The 23,399-nt window shown below is 47.1% G+C and overlaps 1 protein-coding gene across 6 annotated transcripts in view; it reads left to right on the top strand.

Moving 5' to 3' along the window:
- SFR6 (sensitive to freezing 6) overlaps positions 1-23,399 on the top strand; it is a 183,051-nt gene that overhangs the window by 145,044 nt on the left and 14,608 nt on the right. For all 6 annotated transcript variants that reach the window (XR_015186465.1, XR_015186466.1, XM_086500484.1 and 3 more), the window contains 8 exons: positions 14,080-14,159; positions 15,388-15,470; positions 15,560-15,796; positions 15,893-16,073; positions 16,985-17,290; positions 17,372-17,457; positions 17,531-17,707; positions 17,797-18,177. Coding sequence is in view for 4 of the 6 variants with exons in the window: in XM_086500484.1 (XP_086356610.1) it covers positions 14,080-14,159; positions 15,388-15,470; positions 15,560-15,796; positions 15,893-16,073; positions 16,985-17,290; positions 17,372-17,457; positions 17,531-17,707; positions 17,797-18,177 (1,531 nt within the window). In the remaining 2 variants the exon portion in view is untranslated. The remainder of the gene's footprint in view (positions 1-14,079; positions 14,160-15,387; positions 15,471-15,559; positions 15,797-15,892; positions 16,074-16,984; positions 17,291-17,371; positions 17,458-17,530; positions 17,708-17,796; positions 18,178-23,399) is intronic.

The raw sequence follows: 23,399 nt of genomic DNA, 5'->3' as shown, positions 1-23,399 counted from the left end.
CGCCTATGCTCCTCTTCATTCTTCGAATACGCTATCATGTCATCGAAGAACGTTCCAACAAATTGTTGATGCGAGCGGAAAATCCGGTCCATCATTCTGTTGAACGTGGCAGGAGCATTTGTTAGCCCAAACAGCATCACTAGAAACTCATAAAGACCAAATGTCGTTCTAAACGCAGTCTTGTGCACATCCTCTGGCCTTATTCGAATCTGATGGTACCCACTCTTAAGGTCTATCCTGCTGAAAATTGCAGCACCCTCTAAACGATCGAGAATATCATCAATTCTAGGAATAGGGAACCTATTCTTGATGGTATTCTTATTCAACGCACGGTAATCAATACACATGCTCCATGAGCCATCCTTCTTCTGCACTAGGAGCACTGGGGAGCAAAAGGGTGAAGAACTAGGCTGAATCAGCCCCTTCTCTAATAACTCCTCAACCTGGCCCATAATCTCTTTCTATTGCGCCGCACTAACCCTGTAGGGAGGTCTATTTGGTGGGCTACACCCTGGCACCAAATCTATCTGATGGTCCTCGGGTCTCTCTGGCGGCAATTGCGACGGTAATGAATCAGAAAAACAGTCACTAAACTTTTGCAAAAATGCTGACCTTTCTTTATCTAACACAAATAAATTTGATTGATCACTATCTGAGACATCACGTGCAAAAGTCAAGTACACAGAAAGATGATTCTTTATTACAGAAGTGATAGCAGAAGCAGATACAATAGGGACTGACTCTCCTTTAAGCTTTACATCCAAGATGTGAGTTTTGCCCCTATGCTGTACAGTGATCTTTTTGTTGTAGACATCAAAGACTCCATGCACTCGGAACATTCACGGGATCCCCAACAAGGCGTCACAACCTTCCAGCGGCATGATGTAAAACTCTCAGTGTCCACATACGACTGAATATGCAGACGCAGTTTTCCAATGATGGGAGTAACACACTCTAAGTGGCTAGGACATGCCAACCCTGCCTCTGTTGTGTACCCCATCTCTTCAGCTCTGATGCCTAGCTTCATAGCTAACTTTGGTGAGATAAAGTTGGCTTTGGCACCTGGATCAAAGAAGATGAGTGCCGTCTGATCCCTAACTTTACCCCATGCCCTGCATAACTCACTGGCATCTGTGTTGGGCCTGTCACCCACCATGTCTGGCACTAAACCTGCCGTGGGTTTTGGCTTCTTGCCTTTCTGGTCTTCTTTATCTTCTGAGTCAGCTGGCCTTTTCCTTTGTGGACAGTTGATAGAAAAGTGACCAGGCTGCTCGCATATAAAGCATTTGTTCTCAGCCATTAGGACCTTCTTTTCCTCGAGCGACTTGCGCACAAAAGGCTTCCTTTTCTGTTTCTTTGCCTGCGCTCCAGAAGTCCCGGCTGAATCCTTGTCTTTGGTGGCTTTTCCTAACCCCTGTGACGCATCAGGAGCCGTTTTCACAAAGGGCTTCTTCGCTGAATTTTTCTTTTGCTGCCCTCCTTTATCACTGCTCGGAAATCCACTGTCCTCTCCTTTCAACAAGGCAAGACCAGTGTTCGCAACTTCCATAAGCTGAGTAAGGGTAGCCACTCTGTTCTTTGTACAGTAATCGCGAAGCCCTTTAGGCAGCCCACAACAGTACTTGTCTATCTGCTCTATCAGTGGCACAAATCTATAGGAGGTCACTGAGAGTAACGCTTTACAAAACCTCCTATTGTACTCCAGCAAGCTCTTGCATGAAGCTGAAGTAAGTTGGTGCCAATCTCTCAGGACGTCGGCTTCAAATTCATTTGACAGCCAAGCAGATGCAAACATTTGCTTGAAGTAAACCCAAGTGGCGGGTGCCTGTCCTTGCATTCACAATGTCGTCCACCATGTAAGCGCATTGTCCTTTAAGAAAGTGGCAGCTTTCCTGACCTTCGAGGCCTCTGTAAAATTCCCTCCCGCATAAGCTGTATCAAACTGCTGGAGGAAGGTAAGAGCCTTCGTCTTATCCTCGAAACCACTGAAGGTACTGAACTTTACTGCTGCACCGTCTTCTTTGTAAGCCTTCGGCTTCTCTAGTGCCCCCAAGTTGTCATAAGGGATGGTCTGCAACATGGGCACTGTAGTAGGCATGATCGGCACATGTTGGCCATTCACATTTTGCGTCAGAGGTGCGATATTTGGCTGCTGTCCAGAAAAACCAGCCATGCCAAAATGACCCTGTGGCACCCCAAACTGGCCCTGGTTGCAGTGGAAACCTTGCTGCATGCCGATACTACCATACATGGGGTTTGGCATGATGCCTTGCATACCCCTGAACATTGTTCCTGGCATGTACGACTGACTTCCAGGCGCATAACCAGCCATACTTTGGAACACTGATCCACCCCCGAAATACCCAGGATGTACCGTGGGTGGTGGAAAAACTGAGTGCATAACCTGGTATCCAGCTCCCTATCCATTCAAGACAGCATGCTGGCTCTGAAAGGTGGCGGGCTGAACTGGCATAACCTGTGGAATAGGCGTTCTAGCCATCTGTTCAAGCACGGGAGGAACCTGCTTTGGAGCCCCCGACTCCGCAACATGCGAGTGTTCCCTTTCCTCCTGCGCCACATGAAGTACCTGGGCTTGAGCATCAACAAGCTCCGTACGCGGCGTAGGTTGCCTATTTTGTTGTTGCACTGGTGGCGCTAGCAAGAATTCCATAAACCTCGGATTTTGCACCAACTGCGAAAAGACATTCACCACGGCAACTAACTGAGTCTTGAACGCATCATCCTCAAGTTGCCCAGTCATAAAGCCCTGTACTATTGGAGGGACATTCACGATGACAGGAGGTACAGACTGACGTGGCCGTGAGCTCTCGCCAATCTCAAAAACCATAGGAATCTCCTGCCTGTCCTTTGAAGAGGAACCCTCTTCCATAATTCCCTTCCCCTTGTCGGCCATAGTGTAATCCCCGCGTTCCTGCACTGTGTGTCTTTATCCCAAAACAATCCAGGCTCACTCTTTAAGGAAAAAGTGATTGATATCCCGGCGACGGAACCATGAAACCGGCCCGTGGGGCGGTAGGCGTTGGCTTTCACCCGATATTCTTTACTTTAGACACACACACAGAGCACTTTGCAAAGGAGACCTGTAATGGGAATTAACACTTAATCACACACACGGCTCGGAAGCTAAAATGCTCGGAGCAGACGCCGACAACCTGTAGGCCCCAAAATTGGCGCCCCTTTTGGTATTTCTTTATTCTTTATCAAAGGGAATAAAACCTGTGATCTCCCACAAGCTGCCCCGCACAATCTAGGCTAAGAAACACCTGTTCTGGCCCGATTTCGGCAGCATAACTGTACTAGGACGCTTCACAATCAGTATCCCCACGCAATAGGTGACTTTCCCGACGCATACGGACACTTTGCAAAACCTGGCGAGAATCTGCAGCACGCTGAATTCTCTGTTTTCTGCCCCGAAATTGCACCAGTTCACCTGTACAACGGTCCCCTTGCGTCCCCGAACCTCCTGGGGGTATTAGGGTCCGTTTAGGGCCGAAACCCTAAACCTGCAAAAATACACAGCAGGCTGTAATTCCCTGTTTTGGGCTCCGTTTCGCGTGACGGTTGCATCAGTAGCAAGACCTCGAGCTCCCGCACCTGTAGGGCTACTTGCCCTTTGAATCGGACGAGATTTCTGGCGTGAAACCTCTCCGAATTCACCTGTACCTGCGGGGGATTAGCCGCTAGCTAATCCAGTACCTGTGCAAGAGGCTCTTGCCTCGGCAATCGCGCATGAACCCACATAACTGTACATTGGTCAAATGAAAAGCCCACTAGTGGGGCATAACATACTGCTCGTAGGGGAGAGAGAGAGAGTAGTGCGTAGTGTGCAGGGCATCACTCCTGGCACCGCACTGTACATAAGAGGGAAAGGAAGCACTCCATAGCTCTTAACCTGTGACAGTTTTGCAAAAAGAGCCTCTCCCAGCTTAAAATTTAGTGCCCTTTCTTCCTTGCATTTGAAAGTGCACAGAAATGTGCCACTTGGCGCATTTACAAGCATTTTCCCATTTAGGGTTCGCCGCTTAAAAATATCCTGACCGGTTGCCCAGTTGACTTCGCGGCAAAGTTGTAAAATGTTCCCCTAGTCATACCGGAGGTAATGACGCGAACACATTTCTCGGCCCAAAATAGCAGTTCCCTAAATTTTAGGAGATGCTTCCGTTGGGCTCCCACTGGTCTTCTGACCATCTATCCTCATTGGGACCGCATCCAAAAATGCAATGTGGCCCAACTGTCGGATACTTTCTGTTGGTGATCCCACCTTGACTTTATGCCTTTATTGAGTTCACTTCCTAGTATCCACCAACTTGTTAAGTGCGACGGGGGGACCTATATGATCTTGCTCTGAGCCTAGACATCCTCTTACCATACGAATTCCAGTGCCGACCACTTCCCGTCTGCGGGTGAAACTACCGTTCACATTGGCCATACAATGTCCGACCGTTTGCTACTTCAAAAAGAGGGTCTCAAACAAAATAAAATAAACCCCATTGGAAAGAAACCAACAACCAAGGTTAGCAGTTGCCACATCTTGATGACATGGTTAATAACTGCCACGTCCTCGTGACAGCTTACCATGAAATCCTGAAAGAAAGGAATGAGACCAGGCTGGGCCATAATCTAATCCACTGTGCTGGCACCATGTCGGTGTGGAAAGCAAGTAAAACCTCGAGCTGTCGAAAATCTTTGTAGGCCATTCACAATGGGCAATCTGTGTGCGGTTCCCATATCTATCAAGTATCTGCCATATTCAGTGTATTCCTCATCTTGTGATAGTCTGCATAGACCCATCTCCGTGACTTCCAGCTCACCTAAGCATCTCTTCGGGAGTATCATAAAATATTGTCTGGTGGTGGGCAGTCCTCGCATTGAAATCCCCTAGTATGATAATGTCACCATCCTTGGAAAACTCCCATATGTCATTATCCAAAATAGCAAAGGGGGATTGTCCTCTAGGTGATGCATGTACTGACGTACTAGGAGGAAAGTAACAAATAGCAATGTAGAGATATCTGCCCGTCTCTGGCCTGAGCCTCACCCACATGTACCTAGCTTGTTCATCCTTGCGTGCTATATATATCATTCGCTGGAGTTCCTCCCTGAATAGAACTGCCACTCCCCCTGAGCCCCGTCCTCGATGCTCCGATCTGGTCTCCTGTCTGCAGGCTGTCTCCCATCTATATCTGCTCACGTGTGGCATGGATTGTCCCGGTGCTTGATGCGTCTCAGAGTAGAAAATGATGTCTCTCCCCGTGAAGCTATCCTCAAAGGCCCGTACATCAAGAACGAGTGACCCATTACAATTCCAGGTTGCCATCTTTAGTGTGGTCCCATAGGTCTCGCACCGTCATGCGGGGCGGCGCTCCAATATCACCACCTTTCCATCCCTGTAAAAAGCAATCTTCCCCTTTTCCCTTGCTGCTCTTATTTCTGGCATTACTTCTTGCATATGAGCAATTTGCGAGAGGGTGAGGTCATCTCCAAGAAAGATGCCCGTCTTCTTTAGAGTCGCTCTCTTCTTCAAGAAGTCTTTCTTCGCTTCCATGGAGGGGAAGCGGAGAATGAGTGCCCTTTCCTTCGAGGTTTCTCCGTTGCTCCCACTTTTCTTAGTGCCCACTCTCCAAGCCCTCGTATGGGTCTGCTCGTTGACCCCTACCAGAGTCATGAGTTCTTTCACCTCTTTATCTACATTATCTTGGTCTCTGAGGCCACATATCCTTATGTGTAAGGCCCGCACACGTCTCCTTTGCTCCTCTTCTAGTGTCAAGTTGATGATGGTTGGTGTGGGGGTGGGAGTTATTTCCTTGCCTTTCCCTTTCTTGACAATCTCGATCCATTTTTCGGCCTTTTCTGCTTTTTGCTGGGTCTTTGTGATGACATCTACCCAAGGGATCGTCATTTCTTTTTTGTTGCTCCCCACCTTCTTTGATGGCCCGAACTTGTTCCTTAATCGTGTTAAGCACTTCAATGACAGAGGGTTGAAGTTCTTCCTCTACGAGGACATTCTGCGATCGAACCTCTGCAAGCTCTTTCTTGAGTAGTGCGATTTCCTCATCTTGGGCCTTCACGCGATCTTCGAGTGTACGTATCGTGCTTTCCTGTGTTGCCACGCATGCATCGAGTCCGTTAATAGTACCTAAGAGGTGGCGGTTGATCTTGCTGATGGACTCTCTCAGTTCTTCTTTGCATTTTTGGATGGCATCCTCCACTGGGCCATCCTTGCTATTCGGCTTTCTCATGATTGAGAGGCCGCGAGAGGGAAGGGAAAGGGAAAGGGTTTTTTTTTTTTTCTCTCTCTCTCTACGCGGGCAGACCTAATCTCTCTCTACGCTCTCGAACTTTGTCTCTCTACGCCTAACCTTCCTTCTCTCTCTACACTAGTAAAAGAACCATCCACTCTCTCTCTACGCTACAACTTCCTCCTCTCTCTACGCTTGTGTAAAAAAGTCCATTCTCTCTCTACGGGGGGGGGGGGGAGAAGGTTAGGGTTGCAAGAAAATGAGGCACGGGGACAGGAGCAGAGGGTGCGCAAGGGCAGGTGCAGAGCAGCCGCGAGCAAGGGGGGGAGGACAGCGGGAGCAGCAGGAGAGAGGGAGAGGGGAGGCAGCGGGAGCAACGGGGGGGGGGGGGGGACAGCAGGAGCAGCGGGAGAGAGGGAGAGGGAGAGGCAACGGGAACGCGAGCAAGGGGGGGGGGGACAGCGGGAGTAGAGGGAGGACAGGCGGGAGCAGTTGGAGAGAGAGAGAGAAAGAAAGAAAGAAAAGAAAAGAAAGATTTTTAACGTCTATGTCAGGCCGAAATCGACCTATGAGACAAATCAAATGTACATGGTGTGTATGTCATCCGTCTATCGGAAAGACAAATGAAACAAAACTGATACAAAATTGAATTGAATGTAGGTAGTGGGGTATCTGAGGAGGGATGGAGCTCTATCTCTAGGGGTATATGCATGTCTATATGCTCAAGGTAGTACAATCATGAGAATGCATCAAGCTATCTAGCTCCATCCTGTACTAATGGGGGGATGTAAGATGTGGTACATGGGCGGGTCTGGTGCCAAGGCTACCCGGATGAAAGCTGTCGGGTCGGCCCTCATCTGGGCCACTCGCTCCTCAGTGGCACGGCGCTCCCGGGCTCGGATCTCCTCGATCTGTCGGTGGTGGGAGCTCGCGCCCCTGTAGCCTGTGACACGTGGTCGTCGTCTAGCTCGGCTCACCTCCGCCTGTGGGAGTGTCACTCCCCTCTGAGTGTCTGGTGAGGAAGGGGCGGCAATCCTCTGAAAGAAGTCTGTGAGCTGCGACTGTCTCCCCTCTGTCTGTGTAGCTGTGTGTGGCTGTAGTAGTGTGTCTCGATGGCTCTGTATCTCTAGTAAGAACCGTCCGAGCTGTCTCTGATCTCGAGAGTCCATGATCTCTCGGAGAGTGGGCTGTCCTTTGAATAAGGCCTCATACCTGCCTCTGATCTCAGTGTATGCTCTGCATCTACATACAAAGTGCTCCTCACTCTCCACCTCCTCTGTGCAGGCTCTGCAGACTCGCTCCTCCCTGGGAACACCAGTATGTCTCCCGATCTCAATCTCTAACCTGTGTGAAGCCACTCTCAGCTGACCAATCGCCACCCGTGAGCTATGTGGCATATATGTGTCCATGTAGCGTGGTCTCTGTATGAACCCCCCAGACAATATGGTGAGAAACTGGTCTCTGTAATCTGACATCCTCGTCCCCAAGCCAGGTGACTCCCAGACTCTCCTAGTGTATAGCTGCCACAGATCCTGTCTCAATACCAAGTTCCTCTCACTGCGAGAGAGGTGAACATATGGTGAGTGGGGGTCGTACTGGAATGGTGGTAGGCTCTCCATGTCAAGACCGTGTCCCTCAAACCATGCTCTGACCTGTGAGTACCATGCTCTCTCATGCCCACTCTCTGATAGCTGTATAGCTGCCTCAAATGCTCTACGAGTAAGTCTGTCAGGAGGTAGCTCTCTCATCCTCTGGATGAAGCAGACTGTCTGGAATAGTGCCTCTACCACCATAGGTGGTGTGGCGAGCTCAGCTCTAATAATGTCATGTGGCACTGTCTTCTTGCTGCGGAGCAAGCGTGAGATCATACATACCTGTGGCCTCTCAAGCTGTGTCCACTGGTCAGCTGTCAATCCTGGTGCCCATATTGCCGCCGAGTACATCAAGGCCGGGGTGACTAAGGTGTTGAAAAGCCACCCCTTCGTGCGGGGTTCCTGAAAGTGTGCCTGGTGGCATCTCCGCTCTAGCATGGCGAGAGTTGCATATCCTCGGGTGAGCCTGTCAGCAGCAGCCTGCCTCATAGTGAAGGGTCCTGGTAGGCTGGTGAATGTGATGCCAAGGTAGACATAGGAGGTGACTACATCAACCTGTCCTCCTGCTGCTGTGAAGGTGGTAGCGCTCCTCACTGCACTGGATGTGTGAAAGATCATAACCTTGGTTTTGCCAAGGTTCACAGTCAACCCCCTGTGTGTGTTGAATTCGTCCAAGGCCTCAAGATGGCGTTGCAAGCCCTCAGGTGACTCTGAAATCAACACAATATCATCAGCATATAACATGATGTGGACCTGAGTACCTGCCAAGTGGCTCCCCTCTCCTCCTGCTCGCAGTATGTAGTCAGAGATCTCGTCGATGTAGAGCCCAAAGAGTGTTAGGGAGAGTGGGCATCCTTGCTTAACACCAATGGTGCTAGCAATGGTCTCTGAAAAACCGCCTGGGCAACGAACTCGACCCGTCACCTTCTCGTAGAGAGCATATATGGCCCAAATCATCTCTGTTGGTACCCCAATGCTGTGAAGGCGCTGGAAGAGTCTCTCGCGTGGGACTGTGTCAAAGGCCTTGCGGAAATCCACAAAGCAGCAGTAAAGCCTCTTCTTCCGCGCCGTTGCCCCATCAATGAGGCAGCGCAGAACGAAGATGTGATCAGTGGTGGAGAAAGCTCGTCTGAAACCTGCCTGGCCTGGAGCTCGTAAACCCTCGATCTCTGCGTAGCAGCTGAGCTGTGCCTCAAGTACTGCTCCATATAGCTTGGCCATCGTGTGGCCAATCATGATAGTCCTGTAGTTCCCTGGGTCCAGGGTGTCGCCAGATTTGTGGATAGGCACTATGGTGTGCTGTGTCCACTCCTCTGGGAAGCCCTCCCCTATAGCCCGGTTGAAGACATGTGCAATCAACGGGGCTATAGTGGAGGCCGCATAAATGATGTGCTCACTCTGTAATCCAGTATGGTCAGCTGATCGTCTGTGCTGCATGCGGCGTATGGCCCTCTCTACCATCTCTGCTGTAAAGAAGGAGGAGCATGTGGGGCGTGGCTCGTGTGGCTGTGGGATAGGAGGATGCCCTGGCACCTCGTAAAGTCGCTCTGCATAATCATGCCATATCTGTGGATCCTCAATAGCTGTAGTCGGACGTGGCTCGCGCAGGGTGCGCCATGCCGTCGCGCTATCCATGCTCATGAATAGGCGGTATAGCTCAAGCTCCTGTGCCTCTTCGAATGCTCGCCGCTTTTGGCGTGTCAGCGTCTTCATATGCCGTCTGGCCTCTCTCTCTGTGATCTCTCCTAAGGCTCGCCGTGCACGGAGGCGTCGGTATAGCTCTCTGCACTCATCATCATACCAGCGGTTCTGAGGCATAGTCCCGGGGGGGGGAGTGTGTCCTGTGTGAGTGGTGTGTGGAAAAGAGCTAATAGTTGAAGTGTGGAGAACGGAAGAGATATGTGATGTGAGAACTGAGAGTGGTGTGGATGGGTGGAGGAGGCATAGGCCATGCTCGACCTCGGCCGAGTAAAGAGAGGCTAGCTCATGTGTGAAATGGATGGTGGTGTGTGGAGTGTGTTGTGGAGCTGTGTGGGATGGTATCTCCGGTGATGGAGAAAGAGAGGTATGTGTGGTCGGCTCCGATGGGTATGGGTGGAATGGTGAAGGATGTGATAAGGTGTGTAGCCTCCCTGGGTCCCAGAATATAGTCGACTGTACTCCCCCCTCCCTCTTCAACTCCATGTGGCATACAAGTCAGGCCCCCTGAGGTGGGCCACTGGACCATCCCGTTATAAATAACGAGACGGTGCTGGGAGCCAAGTCGAAGTAGATGTCGTCCGTAGGCTGTGACTGGAGCTCTGTCTACTGTATCTCTCATAGTAGCCTCCTCATCTAGAGTGTGTAGTGCCTCTGGGTCCTCTGAGAGAGAGAGAGAGAGAGAGAGAGAGAGAGAGAGAGAGGTGTCGACACGAAGCTGCGAAGTTCCACTTCCAAATGCACTAGCCCAAAAACCTTGGCGTCCTTTTCGGTATTTCTTGCTTTTTTTATCTTTGACAAGGTACAACTTGCGTGTTGTAGAATGCCAAAGAGGGTCTTGAGGCTCATATTTAAAGGCCCAAGGCCAAAATGCATGAGGTATGAAAAGCTGGCATCCACAGGGCAAATCCCTACAAATCTGCCACTAATTCCAGGATGTTTGTACAAGTGTCATGCTGAGGTTTCAAACTGGCCGCTTCATTCTGGCCACTTTTGAAAACGGGTCCACTTCAGTGGAATAGGCCATGTCATCGTGATTTGTGATAGTAGTAACCTCGTGTGGGTGTGAAGTGTGAAGGCCTTTTGTTTGGGTAAGGTCCATGAGAGAGTCACAGCGATGGAGACAACGCTGTAATTCTTGCCTCTCCATGTAACTATAAGCAAGAACTGATGCTTGTGAATGGGTAGGTGTAAGAGCAAGGATGTTAAAACAATGATGACCGCCTGTCCGATTTTTAAAGTCGTTGCCTACCTCCTAGAATTAGCATTCCAATTGCCACTGAAGTGGCACATATTCCCTCTTTGATAGAAATATAAGATTTGAAAAAGAATTAACTTGAATGAGGTTTGAACTAACCACTACTGTTCGCATGTATCCGGCATGTCATGGTGTCACTTCAACTACTGCTTGGTGTGCAAGACCCTAATCCACATTCATTGCTTAGAGAATTCTAAATTGGCATGCTAGGTTGTGGCTTGGTGTTCCAACACCTTAAAGTACTAATGGACAATTAGCATTTGTGTGTTGCTTGGTGTACCAAAACCCTTGCTCACCGTGCACACAATTTGCTTCAACAAGAAGTTTTTTGTTAGCATGCTCTACTCTGAACTTGTGGTGGTTGACCTAGGAATTTCTTTGCCCTGAATCAATTTACTGGCTTAGGTACATTGTTACCATATATGTTGTGCAATCTAGGCCAACATCTTCGACAAATCTATAAGGTTCAATATATCTTGATTTCAGCTTCCTTGGGTGAGAACCTAATCTTGAGTAATTAACAATAACCCAATCTCCAACAGCAAAAACCTTAAACCTAATGTTCTTGCTCACCCTAGCTTGCCTTGTCTTGTGGATTACTTCAACAATGTAACTACTTAACATAGTCACAGGGGATGCCCTTTTTCGGGCTTCCCGTCCCCACTTTTCCGTCCCCAACCGCCGTCCCACCCTCTTTTTTACACTAAAAATCCATTTGAGCCCCATCCCCCGTTCCCTGTCCCGGAATGCGTCCCTTGGGACTATGAAGTCTTAATATCATGTCCTCTTCGAGATAAAGTAAGTATCTCTACCTATGTTGCATTGAGTGCTCAGGAGATAACCTGTGTTAGACATCTATCCGAAAACTTGATACAAAGTATTGCATTGATACAACAGCTTCTAACCCATAAACCAACTCAAAAGGAGTCATTCTTGTTGTCACCTTGTATGCTGTCCTGAATGACCGAAGTGTTGAGTCTGACTTTTGGTTCGAATCCTTCTTACTTTCCCTCACCGTCTTTAAAATCATGACTAGCACCTTGTTGATACTTTGCTTGTCCATTTGTCTATGGATGGTAGGTGGTGCACTTCTTATGAATCATATGCTTTGATGTCAACTTTTCAATGACATGGTTCAAGAAATGGCCTCTCTAGTCACTTACTAATTCAACAAGACAACCAAACCTGGTCATGATGTTCGTGTAGATGAACTTAGCTACTGACCCTCTTGAATTATCTTAAGTGTTACTACCTCAACCCATTTTTTACAGTAATCTTGAGCCACTAGTATGTACTTGTTATCGGTCTCCTTGACACTAGGTTTAAATGGCCCAACAAAATCTTAACCCGGTTTTTGAAATTGCTCGAGGAAGAGGCATGCTATCTTTGTTTCTTGGTCCTCCTACTTTCTGGCATACTCCACATTGCTTAGCATACTCATGAGAGTCTTTGAGAATGGTTGGCCACCATAACCCTGAATGTAGGATCTTTCTACCTGTTATTTCCCCTGAAAAGTGGTCTTCAACAATGCCAAAATGAGCTTCCTGCAGCACTGCTTTTTGCTCCTCCTGATCTATGCCTTTCTTGTAGAGTGCTCCTGCAATCACCAAGAATGGTTTGCTTGTTTTGTTCTGTTTGTTTGTTTTTCTTTTTCTTTTCTTTTCTTGGTTCCTTGCTTTTATAGTTTTGCTTTATTCCCTCTTATAATTCGTGACTTCAGACTATTCTGAACTTATGAAGGTATACTTTTGAGTGCAAACTTCTTCCTTTGGTTTGTGTTGAACTGAGGTGGCATGGTACCATCAGTAAGGAACACTAACATGTGGTCATACGCTGGTATTCCTACTCTTGTAAAAAGGTCAGCATCTGGTAGTTGATAATTGATGCCTTCTATTGGCTCACCAATTTCAATCATGCTTAAGAAATCCTCATTGACATGTTCTTTACCTGGGTGTGCACTATGACAATGTCAAACTCGTGCAGGAGAAGCATCCATCTAGCTAACTTGCCTTGCAAGTGTGGCTTTTTAATCAAGTAAAGTAGTGCTTGGTGATCTACATGGAAGATGACCTTGTTTCCTAGCAAATAATGCCTAAATTTTTATCTTTTGCAAAAATCATGCCTAATGCCTCCCTCTTTGTCACACTACAATTCTTCTCTACACTGGTCATTAACCTGCTTGCATAATAGAGTGGCATGTACTAGCCTTGCTGCTTTTCCTGCATCAGAATGCTCCAACAATAATGTCTGATGCATCAACATGAGCATGAAATGGTAGTGTCTATTCCCCATATATAACCAATACCCTACTTGGTCAACAAGGCACCTTATACTTGCTGTGCCACATGACTGGCCGAACAAATCTTTGCAACTCCTTCGAGTTTTTGGTACTTAATGTATGGCATCAATTCTTTTAGGATCAATGACTAATCCTTCTTTTGAGATGACATTGCCCAACAGCATACCTCTTGGCATTGCTGTGGCACATTTTAAGGGATTGAGAGACATCCTAAATTGCCTACACCTTTCAAAACACAGCTTCAAATGATCTATGTGTTGGCTCTTGGCTCCATACACACTAAAGTCATCAACAAACACTCATAAAATCATCAATGTAGGGCTCAAAGGTCTTGAAGGCTATCTCTGAAAAGTAAGCTCCTCCATTTTGAGTCCAAAACTAGCTATACTCTTGTAACCCTTTGCCATTGCTTCGCAATTCACTAAAGAGGTGCTAGTTCGTGTCCCTTTGAAAAGCAGCACGACTGCTATATAGATGAGTTCAAATTAGAAACTGCATCAATAAGGCACTGTCCTTTCCAACTTGGTGAACACTGAGATCTGAAGCATGGCATGAGCTTTGCCTTGCAACATTCAAAGTGAGGGCTCAAACAAGGGTACTTTGGTTGAGAAAACTGTCAGATGCAACCTCTAGGGTGGAGTATTTTTAGATCCACCCAAAGTATTCTGGAGTCAACATGAGCCTTTTGCCAAGTGCAAGGTGCGCTCTTCGTGGCAGCTGATGTTGTCTCTGCACTTTGTTGTCCTCAACATGGAGCGATCTTATCATTTGAAGAATCCTATAGGACGGCAAGCAAGCCTAGATTTCATCTGGTGTTTATTCAAAGAATATTGGAAATGGCTAGGCCGCTATTGTGCTGTAACCAAACTAGCTGCGAAATGACTTGCTGCAATAATCTGCTATCTTTGATCTAGTCTAAATACAGCATACTCTTTATCACACAGTGTAGCTAGCTGCTGCTTTTCATTTCAGGTTTTGGTGGAGCCTTGTTGCAGAGGTGGATTGGTGGGATGCAGTAGGATGCACACAAAGTGCAGTTGAAGAAAATCTTGGTACGTGTTATACGCTTGTTTTTTTCTGCTCCATAAATCTTTATTCTGCAGATACGTTTAACCATCTATTCCACATATTTCCCTTGGTTTTATTTAATGTTGCAGATTTGTGAAAAGTTTAAAATTCTCATTCTATGCAAGACATAGATAGATGGCTATGAAGGCTTCCATTCCATCTCAAAGCAACAGTTGCACCCTTTCCTTGATTATTCCAGCAAGCATGAATCTAAGAAGTAAAGATGTAGCTGTTGGACATATAGTTGGAGAACATGAGTGCAGTTGTGTGTGTATTAATGACATCTGTGATGCCAAAGACCGAAAAGTTCCCAAGTGCTGAGAAACCCAAAAGAATAGGCCACCAGTAATATCTTTGAGAGTGTCAGGTTGAAACTTGCCTTGCAAAGTATGCACAGGCTATGCTAATAATGCAGTTATGTTGTGCACGTCAGACCAGCAGCACTCTGTAATCAAGAGTTCAGTGTGCATTGATTTGCGCAAGCGATGTTCTAGTTAGTCTGTGCGACATGATTACAATTAACATGTTCCTTCCATCCTCTGTCGCATGTTACTAGTCTTTGCAATTGGGTAATTTTCTCCATTTGTTTAACGCAATGCCAATGAAAACGTCAAGGCTCCATGATAAAGAGGACGTTTAACCCGTTTAGACACTCAGTGGACATACCTTCAAAATAACTCTTTGACTTGGCTGGAAGCAGATTAACAACCTAGTTTAAGTACATTTTGCCCTTTTACACAAAGCATATGCCAGCAGCCATACAAAAAACCTTTTTCATAATATCAGCCACTCTGCCCCATGCCACTCAAACCTCGTGAATATCATGTCATGCCACTTTTAACTTCTGCTACTCATTTCAATAAACAAGATTCAGATCCACTCCAGCTGAGCCTATGTACTTCCAACCATAACATAGCACATTGCATCAGCATAACTAAAAATCTTAATATTTGATGATTTTACACTGGGCTTTCTGAGAAATTTTTCAGGAGTTTTCTGAAAGCCCAGTGTAAAATCATCTTATGGGGAGGTCACTTGTTAATAGTTTATTAGGTGAGTCCTTCCTTTATTCTGCCCATGCAGCTTGTACATGCCCTTTCCAAACTATATTTCCTTGAAGCTCAACCTAGTTATCTGCTTTTTCTTCACTAATGCTGTTGAAGAGAGGGCAATTAGTTCTAATTTCCTTTGGCTTGGCTTTCCTTGCAACAGTTACATTTCACAAAGTAATTGCGGTACTTGACACTGACTTCCATTCGCTGCCATTGCTATCCCACCGACAGCACTATGGTCCTGTAAGTCATTCAGAAATCCTATCTACAGGTTGAAAGTCTTGCTATGACTTGCTGTGATAATTTATTTGTTGACAAAATAACTTGTGTAGGCGTTGGATCGAGTTAAATGCAGAATGCTGGAAGGTGTTGATGGCTCAGATGTAAGGGCAGTTGTCCTCGACATGCAAGCAAGATTATTGCTCGAAATGCTTGGCAAGGGTATTGAAGCAGCACTCGTCAATCCAGCAACATCTATCGCAGAGCCTTGGATGGCAACCAGTGAGGCACTTATAGGGCTTGTACATGATGTGATGACAGTTGAACCAGCTTTGGTGTCTTATATTCAGGTGCTTTCAAAAGCTATTAAATTACTCTCTAGCCAATTAAAGCACCATGGTAATATTCTGTTCTTGACTGTTTTGAAATTATAATGTCAAATGCAGCCTTACATCGATGCCATTCTGGATCTTGCCTCCCACTTCCTAACTCGTCTGCGGCGGTATGCAAGTTTTTGTCGGACACTGGCAACTCATGCTGCTGGAAATCAGTCTTTGAATGCTTCCAATACCAGGCTTCCGAATACTGCTGCCAATGCAGCCAGCTCAAATCCTGCATCCTCGCAAGGTTAATTTTAGTCCTTTATGAAGAGTGACAAAGTAGCATTTGACTTCAAAAATCATGTGTGAATGATTGATTCAGTAGCACACAATCATCAATGTCCTTTATGTATTGGTCCAGTCCAACCGAATAGCTATAGTGGTCCAGTCCAGTCCGATTGAGGGAACCATACTTGCTAACTAAAATGACTTTAAATCAAGTTGAACAAAAAAAACTTTTCCATCTTTGTACTGTTAGTTATATGTGGTATCAGAACTCAAGGAAGAATAGATATATGATATGGAATCCACCTATAGAAAATGAATATACTATTAGCTTTCATTAAAGCTACCAAAAACACATGAAAGTTCAATTTTAGTTTAAAAAACAGCATTGGGAAATTTTCTATAAATAGACCTTAACTTTCAATATGAACATTTTCCTCTCCTTAGAAGCATGAAAGAAAGCTGAGAACTATTAAGTCTACTCATGTAACAATCTAAACCTCACTAAACTGATTTGTAGAGTGGTATAGTGCCAATACTATGTAAAATGGCCAAAAACAGCCTTAGTTTGTGACACAGTTTGGGCTGAAAAATCATTTGCGAGGACAAGGTTAAAGTTGAACTAATAGATCAAAAAATTGCCAAGTTTTTCTTACCTCATAAGCCAAATTTGTAGATATAGGGCCAGCACTCCCTTCCTTCAGCACTGTTTCTCTCTCTTCCACGATGGCGCAACCCCCCCCCCCCCCCCCACCACCACCACCTCTGCAGGAAACTGAAATACAGATTGCCTCTTTTCCTTTACAATCAATTTGCTGCAGAGGCTCTTTCCTTCTCTCTGGCAAAGCTGAAATTAGCTGTATTCAATGAAAAATCAGCAAATATGGGTTTCATAAAAGCTGAGTTCTGTAAATTTTGTGACTGAACTTTTAGGTACTCAGACGAGCACAACAAATGCCAACGGGACGTCGTCTGTTCAGGCATGGGTCCAGGGAGCAATAGCAAAAGTTAACAACAGTACGGAAGGTTCAGTTTCGTTGACATCCACTGGTGCAACGGGAACTGTGTCTCCATTGCAACTGAGCGTTAGTCAGTCAGCATTTCCAGGAATGCCAGCAGTGAGGCTTGTTGGTGACTGCAATTTTCTTCACAGGCTGTGTCAGCTGCTACTTTTCTGTTTTATCTTCCGTAGACGGCAACAAACAAGAGGAGTTCCAACAGGGCCCCGAAGCCTTGATGGTAAAGTGTTATCTCTTGTTAGAAAAAAAAAGTAGTGAGTAACTGTCTGTCTCAAGGGGTTTTCGCTATACACCCTTTCAGCCATGGAGGGCTCAGAAGAGCCTGGTGGCGGGCGATCCGGACGTCTTGGAAATGGTAATGCTGGCCAAGGATACACTTCGGATGAGGTGAGTTTGCATGCTAATGATGAAGGGGTTCTGCAAGCATGGAGCTAGACTCATGTGGATCATTTCGGTGCAGGTGAAATATTTATTTCTTGTGTCTGTCACTCTGTGTAAGAAAACATCCTCACTTCCGCACCCCATGCCCAAAAGTCAGTGTGGCTCAGCTAACCCATTGGTTCGATTGCACTACCCTGATGGTCAGTATTCTGTCGCCCCTGAAGTTGTTGAAGCGTCTCTTGGCCAACATATGCAGGTCGGTTGAACTGAGAGGGCATAAAGCTCAATAATGTGACATGATTATATTAACGAAGGCACGCATTGATTTCTTGTTGGGACTTCCAGCTTTTGCCTAGGCCTCGAGGTGCTGATTCTGCAGGCTTACTCATGCGAGAACTTGAATTGCACCCACCTGCAGAAGACTGGAGCAAACGCAACTTATTTGGAGGGCCTTGGGCTGGTGCACTTGATCTTTATCTGCCATCAGATGAAAAGGAAAGTTCTATAACGACTGCCGACTTCCAGTCACCAGTAGCAGCCTTTCTCGGCGAAGAGGCGACCAAATTTAGGGAGCTGTGGCCTCGGAAGCGACGTTTATCTGAGAGGGACACTGCTTTTGGCTTGAGTACAGCAGTTTCAATGGGAAGCTTCACCGGATTTATGGGATCTAGACGTGACACCATTACAGCAGTGTGGAAAAATTCTCTGCACGGTGTCTGGCACAAGGTATTTCTTTCTGATTATTTTTTTTTCAGGCCGTTGCACCAATCTTTGCAATTACAAACCCCAGCTGTTTTCTCAAATAGGTGAAATAGGTCTTTAAGTTAGGATTATCACCTAGTTTTAAGCATTATCGACCATCTATTCATTTGCGTCTTAGCACAAATTCTTCTCGAGGTGAAACTGGTCTTTAAGTTAGGATTATTACCTAGTTTTAAGCGTTATAGACCATCTATTCATTTGTGTCTTAGCACAAATTCTTCTAGAGACTCTTTAAGGCTCAATTGCTTCTGAAAGGACAATCTTTAAACACAATCTGTGTTTCGACAGAGCTATGGTAGATTTATGGTGAGAACAAGTGATAAAACCACAAAGGCCTGCCAAATAGGTGTGGAAGACACATACTCTTAGTAGAAGGGAAACTTTATGAGCTGACCAATCGCCACTCGGCACTGTGTGGCATGTATACATCCATATATTTAGGTCTCTGAATAAACCCATCCTCGGAGATGCTTATAAAGCAATCTCTATAGTATAGCATCTTCATGGGCAAGGGCTCAGGAGGGGTGATCTATGTCCGCCTGTAGCGCGGATAGTGTGTCGTGCTCTCTACAGTGGGTGCTCCTTAGTGCAATGTGCGTGACAATCTCACTCAAAACAGACTGAAAACAAAGGAACAATAGACAACAACTGAGCTCACAGAGACACAACAGCAGCAGACCACAACATATGACTCAACTATCTCAAAGAACTGATACAGACTCTGGCGTGGCAGCACACTCAGCTCCAGCCCAGGACTCACAGGTACAATGGGGTGTCGAGGCTCAGATGTGCAGGGATGGTGAAGACGTGCTGTGTGTATAGACTCGATACTCTAGACGACGACGTTGAACCATATATCTAGAAGATAATCCACCAACGGCTCATAAATGTCAGCCACCTAAGCCAATCTCCAAACTGAGTGGTGGTGGTGACCTGGCCACGATGTCCACTAAACCACCGTATCCTGCCACGTGTCACTGCCCAGCCCAAAGAGTCTACCCACTGTGGACCAGACCAGACCAACTGTACTAACTATGTGTCCTGTGAAAGTGACACTGTAGCCTGCTACAGGTTGCCCGCCACAAGACCGCTCACCGTCTCGGTGAGAGGGATAGTTAATAACTGTGAAAGAAAACCACGTCTCGGTGAGAGGGATTTAAACTGTGGTAGAAAACCACTAGGCACCGCATCCGTACATCTTTCGTGAAGCGGGTGTGAGGCCCAACCATGACCTTACATGCCTCAAAAGTGGTGTTAAAAATACTGCACTGCTTGCAAATGCCTTAAGCCTTTGAATAGGCGGGAAGCCAAAAGTGGGGTTAAAAACACTGCACTGCTTGCAAATGCCTTAAGCCTTTGAATAGGCGGGAACCCAGTATGATTGCATAGTCCAAGAATCCCAATTGGCACAACAAAATGAGGCTCCACAGCAAAGAGATATGCTCACTAGGTAGGGGTGAGGTAGGGGGGGAGGGGAGACTAGGTAGGGGCGAGGGGGGAAAGGGGTGGTTAGGGGGGCTAGATAGGGGCGAGGGCAGAGAGGGGGTGGGTAGGGACGAGAGTGTGTGACGGGATGCGTAGGGGGTAGGTAGGGGCGAGGGCAATAGAGGGGGTGGGTAGGGGCGAGTTAGTAGAGGTGGGTAGGGGCGAGAGTGTGTGAGGGGGTGGGTAGGGGCGAGTTGGGAGGGGTGGGAAGGGGGGGCGAGGGAGAGAGGGGGGAACGAGGGTTAGGTAGGGGGTGAGGGAGAGAGAAGGGGGGCAAGGGGTAGGTAGAGGAAGAGGGTGAGTGGGCAACGGGTAATGAGGGAAGATGGCACTCCAGCAGATAAATATGATGATCAGGGACATCATCAAGCTTGAAAACAATATTCTTTTTGTTGTATCCCGTCTTAAGGAAGCTTCGTGAAGGGAGTTCGCTAGACACAGAGGAGAGCTTTGTTCTGGTTGGAGAAGCAGATGGGGTTGATGATGAAGGTTGGTGAACTCCTGTAGAGGGGATTTCTTTCCACTTCTATGATTCTTCATAGGCTCACCAAATCCAAAAGCTTCCACCAAGGGCGTATCAGGAGTAGCTTCTATGACCTTCAATCTTTGAGCTGTCTCAGGTGGCTCATTAGATTTAGTTACTGTGGAAACATTGGAAGAGAGTGTACCTCTAGGCAAGGAGTGAATAGAGACTCCATAACAAGGCATAGATTTGGTAGCTTCCAACCACTCTAGCAGATCTTCGTCTGACCCTTCAGGTGTAGTAGGCTGTTCTTGTTCGGGGTTGGTTTCCATTGACAAAGAAACTAACTGCACCACGGGATCAATACCTCCTTCTAAGAGAATGGGTTGCATCGGGGAGCCAGAAGTATGTATCCACATTGCATCATTTCCCCAATCATGAAGTGCTTTAGTGTGTCGCAGCCATGGTCTTCCAATGAGCAAAGGAAATCCACCCTCAACTTGGGGAAGACGAACCACAACAAAATCCAAGTTAAAAGTAAAGTCTTGTACCTGCAAAGGCACATTGTCCACTATGCCCACTGGGTAGACTGTCCGTTGGTCGGCCAATGTAACTGTGAAGGGAGCAGGGCGAGTAGGCTGTAGACCTAGAGCTAACATGGTGAACTCGGGCATCAGGTTAATGCCAGATCCACCATCCACTATCACTCCCGAGAATTGCCGACCCAAAACGGACACCGTCAGGCGAGGGCTTCTATAATTAGTGAGTGGAGCAGTGAGTGGAGCAGCGGGATTGGATATCATATAGGACTCTGATGGTCGCACTGGGAGGTGCCCGCACCAGGACTTGCTCCAGGGTAAAGTGACTGAATAACAGCAAGGGTGTCACTTCTAAAACTCGCATCTAGTTGTAGCATGTCATAGAGGGACACTTGTTGGAAAGTGTTCTTCAAGACTGTCTCTGCTGTAAGCTTTTCTTGTTCTACCAGTGGTTTCTCTGGTACCTTGATCTTCTGTAGATCTGAAACTGCTTCCAAGAAAGCTTCATCAAGATCGGAGAGCAAAGATTTGGATTCTTGCTTGTCATTGATTGAGGGCTTGGCGCCAGCTGTTGGCAGACTATCCACTGTTGTGAGAATGTGTGGGGGAGTTGAACTTCTTGGAATGCTTTGACCGAGAGCTTCTCTTTGGGCCCGAGTGAGGACACCCGATGGCTCCTCTACCAACTGTAGCTTATTCTGTGGGGTAACTACGTGGGTGGAATGGGGCGGCTGAGGAACGGTGTTAACTGCTACCAGATTGAGCTTGGGAAAGGTAAACTCATTCTGGCTTTGACTTGGGTTCAAAGCGGTGGATGCATGAAGTCTAGAGCAATGCTTACTGCAGTGATCCTTCATTTGAGGCCAATGACCGTTGACGACAGGGAGGGGACCCTTCGGGTAGAGGGCATTTGCTTTGGTAATGACCATATTCCCCGCATTTGTAGCACAAAATGGGCCGATTCAATGGGTGAGGCGAAGGACGAGGTGGTCCTTGCTCCTGGTGCATGGAGTTGGAGGTGGAGGCATCGAAGTTTTGAGGTGATGAGGGAGCATGGGTATGATAAAAGCTCTGAGACGGGAAAGTACTTTGCATACCTTGCATAGGAGGGGCTGTCAACAAAGGTGGCATATGGTGTGGATGGCCACAGGGAGAAACCATGTTGGATGCAAGTGCTGGCCCTTGTTGAAGAGTAGGACCAAGACTTTGCTGTATTTGTCGCAATCCCTTGAGGTAGTAACAGTCCTTGTCCTCATGTCCAGATTTTTCACAGAAGTGGTAGTAAACCCGAAGGGGGCATTCCTATGGAGGGTGCCCTGGAGAGCGGCATGAGCTACACCAAACCGTAGCCTTAGTCTCTTGAGCTCTTCTAGCTCGCGCTTGATCTGTTCCAATGCCTCGTGATGTGGAGGCTTCTCCTATCTAAGAGAGAAGGACCTCTCCTCTTGAAGAGCTTGTTGTAACTTTAGGGCTTCCAGTTCCCTGCGTAAAGAAGTTAAAGGATCAGAAGGACTTTCTAAAGACACTGAGGGGGTCTCTACCCGAGGAGAGTTGGTGAACAGCTTCCTAGCTCCCTCTATCCTAGTAGCAACCGCGACAAACTCCTCCAGAGTGGTGTCAGGTCGGAGACTCTCTCGGAGTTTTTGCTGGGAAGTTTTTGGAAGAGCCTTCTCCACCCACTTCTTAACCATAAATTCCCTTGGTTGTTGAGGAAGTTTGGCAACCAAAGACTTGGTTTTAGTCATGAGTTCGGCAAAAGTCTCCTCTAGCTGGAGCACCATGTTGGCCAACTCATCCAAAACCTTTTCCTGGTAGTCACCTGGCTTGAATGCCGGACAGAACTGTTGTTGTAAAGCTGTCCAAGTTGCAAAATGGTTCTCTGCAAACTGACTGTACCATGTATCTGCTAAGCCATCTAAGGTAGATGAAAAGAGTACCAAATAAGCATCTTCTCTATTAAGACCACGACCCCTACAGAGAGATACAAACGTCCTTGCATGGTCGTCAGCATCTTCTAAAGAGAGTCCTTGAAGGTAGGGAACTTGATGTTTACCTTGGCCAAAACATTAGCCAACGCCTCCATGGCCCCTTGCTCATGAGCCTCTTGCTCAATAGCCTGCTGTAACTAAATGGGGGAGAGCTTCACTGGGGAAGGTGACCTGGAAGATGTAGAACCTGATGGAGGAATAGATGAGGTTGTATATGGAGGTATGGGTGATGAGGTTGGTGGACTTCTACCAGGTACCAAGGGTTGATGGCTTCTGTTGTAGTACATCGGAGGACTTAGGAGTGCGCTTTGACGCTCAAATGACCGCCTTGTATGTGTCATGCAGTGACCACCAGCCCAACCAAACTTTGGGCAAGAAGACCCCTAACTGCTGAACATCAGTCTAGACTCTACTAGACCAGGTCGAGTGACTAGACCAGGCTGGACCAGGGACGAGGAGGACTAAACGAGGGTCGAGGAAGGACTAGTCCAGGGACGAGGGCTGGTTGGACTAGGGCGAGAGAGGACTAGACCAGTTGGACCAGGGCGAGAGGAGACCAGACCAGCAGACCACACAGTGCAAGGCAAGGTAGGCAAAGCTAGGTAAAAACCACTAGCTTCACTGTTTGTATTCTCAATAGAGAGAGTGAGACTTCAGTTGAGGTCCCACCGTGATCGCCAAAATGAGAGCACCTGTAGCGCGGATAGTGTG

The sequence above is a fragment of the Adiantum capillus-veneris genome, chromosome 25 (genome assembly GCF_014529385.1).
Source record: "Adiantum capillus-veneris isolate H3 chromosome 25, ASM1452938v2, whole genome shotgun sequence".
NCBI classification, from domain to species: Eukaryota; Viridiplantae; Streptophyta; class Polypodiopsida; order Polypodiales; family Pteridaceae; genus Adiantum; species Adiantum capillus-veneris.
This window is presented reverse-complemented; position numbering and strand designations above follow the sequence as displayed.